This window comes from Morus notabilis, unplaced genomic scaffold (assembly GCF_000414095.1).
Source record: "Morus notabilis unplaced genomic scaffold, ASM41409v2 Scaffold359, whole genome shotgun sequence".
In the NCBI taxonomy this organism is placed as follows: domain Eukaryota; kingdom Viridiplantae; phylum Streptophyta; class Magnoliopsida; order Rosales; family Moraceae; genus Morus; species Morus notabilis.
Genome location: NW_010365790.1, coordinates 250163 through 256162, shown reverse-complemented (window position 1 = coordinate 256162; position 6000 = coordinate 250163). Strand labels below are relative to the sequence as shown.

At 29.2% G+C, this 6000-nt stretch overlaps 1 protein-coding gene across 1 annotated transcript in view; it reads right to left on the bottom strand.

The window, feature by feature from the left end:
- The window catches only part of LOC21391609 (zinc finger CCCH domain-containing protein 14), a 1805-nt gene extending 752 nt beyond the window's left edge, over positions 1-1053 (bottom strand). Inside the window, exon 1 of the mRNA XM_010108658.2 lies at positions 701-1053. Within this exon, the coding sequence (XP_010106960.1) occupies positions 701-838 (138 nt within the window). The 5' untranslated portion in view covers positions 839-1053. The remainder of the gene's footprint in view (positions 1-700) is intronic.
- Positions 1054-6000: the final 4947 nt, after the last annotated feature.

The window sequence follows — 6000 nt, the reverse complement described above, 5'->3', positions numbered from 1 at the left end:
AGGAATGCCACAGAGGTAACATTATAAATGGCCATGCATTTCAGAAGATTACAATGCTTCACATATCAATAAACAGTCACAGATAACAATAAATCAATATTTGGCTGCTCCTTGAGAGAGATGATGCAATAAGACAACCCATTCAAGACCTAAAAAAAAATTTCTACCATTTATAAACTGCAAAGTAATAGCTTTCTCAAGGAACTAGCACACTCACGCCAATAATAGCGGAATTGAACAATTGAAAATTTTCAAAACACGAAGCAGTGTCTAGAATACAGACCATTAATAAAAATCAGAATACCATGTTTAACACACAATATACAAAACATAATTTGTGCCCACTTACATGAAAAGACAAACAGATAAATGCCCACCGTAAGGTCATCCAAAAATCAGAATGAAACAGAAGCTATAGTATTACTGAGACATGGATTTCAGTAGATTATTCATTACAATGCTTCACACACTATATACAGAAAACAAAAGCATTTATACAACAAAAGAAGTAATATTTGACAATTAAAGGAGAGAGATTTAAACTGGAAAGGAACTAATAAGACCGACACATTCAACACCAAACAAGATGATAAACTTTCTAATGGAGTATCTATTTTCCCATTCGTAAAGGAATAATTTTCTCGAGAAACTAGCATCTGAACAATGGCGATAACATATTTCAGATGAAATCGTTCCGTACCACGAGAGTGTCGTCAGTGTAATCGCCCATGAACTCCTTGAGCTTGTCCTTTACTCGGTCCCGCAACTTCTCGGCTCCATCTCCGATGAAATTATTAACCCTAAAGATCCGATCATCGACGCCATCAATGCTTCCCATGTCCCCAAACGCACTGGAAACCCTAATCGGTTGATTCTTTCGATCTCGCGAAACCCTAACACGGAGAAATCGATCGAACTCCTTCGGAATGATTTTCCCTGGAAAGGAACGGAAATTAGCGGACAGCCGTGGCGGCGATGGCGGTGGCGGAGAGATTTTCGGAGAATTTCATGGAAAAACAAAACCCCGGCTATTGGGGCAGTGAGTCGCCAGTTGAGTTGCGAATGAGTATTTGTATGTCTGTGGGAATGTAATAGAAATTTACCCAATAACATTTTATTAATACTTTTTTTTCTAGATTAGAGAAGAAAAAACATTTTTTTTCTCATAGGATTAATTAATACTAAAATATTTCATCTTAAAGAAAAATTATACTGAGTAGAAAATTAATAAATACCCCTCAAAAAAAGCGAAAATAATAAATATTTGGTTTCATAAATAAATTAGGCCTCGTTCACTTCGTGAATTCGAGTTTTCAATTCGAATTGAGATGTTACATTTTTTTAGAACTTTTTACTGTAGCAGAAAAAGTTAGATGTGTCATTTTCTGAGAGCTTTTTACTGTAGAAATCTAAAACTGAAAATTCAAATCGATGAAATGAACGAAGCCTGAGATATTTCTATTTGATATTTTCAAAATGAAAAAACAAGAGATATTTCTATTTGATAGTAGAAAATGTTTGAATAGAGGAAATAATAGTATAATAGTTTTTGAGAAAAATATTTTTCCATAGAATTAATGCCAAATATTTCATCCTTGAAAATAAAATAAAAAAATTATATTTCCTCTTAAAACAATTTTTAGAATTTAAAATACTTAGGTATCGTTCATTTCACCGATTCGAGTTTTCAGTTTTAGGTTTCTACAGTAAAAAATTCTCAAAAATATCATATATAACTTTTTTTTTTGCTACAGTGAAAAGCTCTCAAAAAATGTCACATCTTAACTCAAATTCGCGAAGTGAATGAGGCCTTAATATTTCTTATATGCAATATATTTTCCTTTGTGCGTTTGCCGTTTGGGTGGGGCTAAAGGAAAAGGTTCCTTTCCTTAATTACTTGTTTGAGTTTCCTACTTTGTTCTTTTTATTAAAAAAGAAAAAAGAAAAAAGAAAGAAACATTTCATGGGAACAAAATTCCTTTCTTTAATTACTTAAAAATCTTTTATTTGAGATATTTTATTTTTTAAAAATTGACTAAATTGAGTATTTAACCTGACTAAAGAGTGCAACTATTTTGTTTAGAATATTGTAAGAAACCAAAACAACTACTTTTTGGAGCACATTTGAGAAAATTTATCAACTTACTATCGAATTTCCAACTATATATCTGTAAGGCGTAAATGTATTGAATATAAAAAAAAAAATTTTAAATTTCTCCATTCTCAAAAACATCGTGTATAAATTGAAAAAAAAACAAGAAAAAAGTTAAATATTGTGGAAGAGAGAAGAGTTGATTGGAAGAGGCCGGACCGTCAGAGTTAGCAAAGCCCACTGCAGGCCCAACTAAAAAAATCTGAATTGTGAAGAAGTACCCATTGTAATTTGCCAGGTGTATAAGCTAAGTTAAGCTCGGAAGTAGCAGATGAAGACCGTCCAGCGTCTTCTTGAACTAGTAGTCTATTTAAGTTGGAGTTTCTTTTCAATTTTTATTTTATACGTTTAAATTCATAATTTTAATTTTAAAATATTTTTTTTATAAAAAAATTTAAATTTTAAAAATTATTATTTAAACGTATAAATCAAACAGGCTATTTTCTCTTTCCCTCTCCGACAATTTTTCCTCCTCGCTTTTCAGGTTCATTCTTTTCTCAGTTTTTTTTTTTATTTATTTATTTACTCTCTATATATTGTCATGAAATTCTTTATATTTGTTGTTTTTCTGGAGAAAATATTGTGGAAAGGAAAAAAGTTTGTCTTTTGTTTTAGCTTACATGAATTATTATAGCGATTTTTATGCATGGGTTAGAGTAATGATTATGATACATGAACACGCGCTCTAATTCTTAATTTTGTGCTTGCCTAAGGAACAATATTGTGGTTATTAGTCCTCGGTTTTCACCTCTTAGTTATGGGCTATATAAGATCAATCCATATTTAAGTTTTTAATTTGAGTTTATATGTGATTTTATATTAAAATTTTTTACTGTAGTAACAAAATTAAATGTGACTGTTTTTTAGAATTTTTTATTATAACAAAACTTAAATCGGTGAAATGAACGGGACCTTAAAATGTTTAAAAAAGAACCCTCAATTTGGTGTCACTCTTTATCAATGCAGTCGCCCTACCAACAGTAGCCTTCATTGAAAATGAATGTCATTCAATGGAAGTTAGTAATACGCTACAGCTACAGTTAAAACAAAGAATTTAAAGCAGCTTTTATAAAAATGGAATACTACCTAAACTGTATCATGTAGACATATTTGAATTTTTTTTTTTTTTTACAATAAAAAAGTTCAGAACAATTTGTAACAACGGTTTAAATTCAGAGTAATCTCATTCAAAACATGTTTTAATCTGGTGATCAAATTGTGTTCACTCATATCAAAAAACTGATAAATAGATCATTAAACTAAATCAATACAAGAAAAAACGAAAAAGCAAACAAAAATATATAAAAAAGCCATCATCAACAAGACCCCAATAACCGGACAACAAGAAAACTGAAACAATCTCCAACCCTAAAAATCCAGAATAATAAGAATAATTAATTTTCGGCTGCGGTCTTTCAAGAGTATTATGGTAGAATATCAAATTTTTTATAAAAAAAAAAAAAATCAACAAAAATAGAGACTAGATGACATAAATATAAAATTATTGGATTTTGGTGTCATTACGTAATTTTCTCATCGAATTTATGACGAAAAATGAATTTAAATTTGCCTCGTGTTTAAGCTTTGTTGTGCTCGGAAGTAGCGTATCAATCTTGGACTAGTAGTAGTTAGTAATTACATATAAGATTTTACCTCTCTGTCGTGATTTGTCTCATACTCTTTCCTCTTTGCTTTTCTGGTTCTTCATGTTTGTCAGAGCACATATTTTTCAAACAAGGAACCAAACATGATCACTCTTTTATCTAATGTACCATTTGGCTTTTCCTGATCAAATGCTTGTTTTGAGTTTTGTTTAATAGGCAGTCTCGTGGTTATTTATTCTCAGAATAAATAGAATATTTACCCTTAAAAATGTATGAGTTTAGAAATTTACCCGTTATTCTTGATAAATATTATTTTATTAGTGTAATTATTTGATTAAAACGATTATGAATTAAGAATAAAAATAAAAATCATGACTTATGTACTTTTAAAGAGTATTTATTAAGATTATCTTATTTATCAAATTAAATTTAAACTTATCTCTCGGAGATTTTCTTTTTTTTTTAATTATTTTATGTTATTTTATTTATGATAATCCTTTTCTCTTGAATGTAAACAAGTAAATTTCTGGCTTTGCTTGTAAATTTCAACGCACACATATGCCTATCTGGCTATCTTAAATAATGGGCATCGCTGATTAGCCAAAACTAATAATAATAATAATAATAATAATAATAATAATAATAATAATAATAATAATAATAATAATGGGCATTGCTTAAGTTGGTGTCAATTATGTATGATTATCTTGTGGCCCAATGTAGGTCAAAGCTTTGAGATTATGGTTTGCTAATAATATGTATTAATTGTCCTGAATTAAGTCCTTAGGTTCATGTACACTTTTTTTTTTTTTTTGTTAATACGCTCTTTGGGAATTTCCTCTTGCAGGTCTACTTTGAATTAGAATATAAAATATGAACTTCCTCAAAAGAGAAAAAAAAAACCATATAATATGAAAGCAGGTGTAAATTTATTTAAACTCTTATTTTATAGGGGCCTGATAAATGAGCCCGTTTAATTTATTAATTTAAGTTAAAATATAATTTTATGTTATAATTTTTTATTGTAACAAAAAAATTAAATGTGACTGTTTTTAAAAAATTTTTACAATAATAAATTTTAAATTTTAAATTTAAATCGGTAAAATAAACGATCATAAATTTATTTTGTGCAATATTGTTATATGATCTTATTATTTTAACCTCAATATACCAGTTTTTTGGGGCCCACATCACAAAGCATCCTCATCCAGTGGGAGTCAGCCAAACAGGTTTCAGGTGGTGGAGTTTTGGCCACGAGCGACCTTTTTTTTTTCTTTCTATTTTTTATGTTTCTTTTAATTTTATTTAAATTTTTTTCTCCCACTTACTTATGGAGCAGTGTTCATTCGCCACGTATTGACGCTTGCAATCTAACCGGAACCGTCCGATTCGTAGTGTTTGACTTTCTGAGGACAAAGCCACATCATGGGCCCTAGTCAAGTGGTGGGACCCACCAGACCACCGCCTTTTTCCTCTCTGTTTTTTTTTAAATACATAAAAAGATCGCTTCGATTTGTGCACGTGTGTTGTGGGGGAACGAAAACAACTTCAGCCTGTCGTTTTCTAAAGAAATTTCAAAATGGCTTTTTTCCAAAAAGAAAAAGAAAAATAAAATAAAATAGAGCAAAAATTTACAGGTAAAAAATACTTTAATCCTTCACGATATATGAATCCTACATGTAAACGTAAAGTTATACTAAAAAAAGTAATAAAAATTTAGTTTTGCAAAATGATTTTATAAAAATATATCAAGAAGAAAATTGTTGTTGCACACCAATTGTTTACATTTAAAACTTTAAGAGTTTGTTCGGTTACATTTTTAAGTTATAGTGACTTGAGTATGGAATTTGAGTTATAATTTAAGTTAAAGTTGTAACTTGAGTTTGTATTTGAATGTGCTCATTTGAGTTATAATTTTAATTGAGAATCTATTTGAGTTTGTGTTTGAGTTGATCAAAGCTTGAATTTGTATTTAAATAGTATTTTAATAAAAACTCAATGGTAATGAAAAATTTTAATAGGGTATATGGGTGAAGTTTTATTCGTTTCTTTGTTGTGAACGCATAGAAAAAAATCATCTCAATCAGAATTAAAACGAAAAAATTATGACATTTTTAATAATAGAAAAAATATTATTCATTAACTTGAGTTTGAGTTCAAGAACTTGAGTTGAAGGGAAAATTTGAACTCAGATTTTAGCCACAAACTCAAGTTAAAACTCAAACTCAAACTCAAATTTTACAA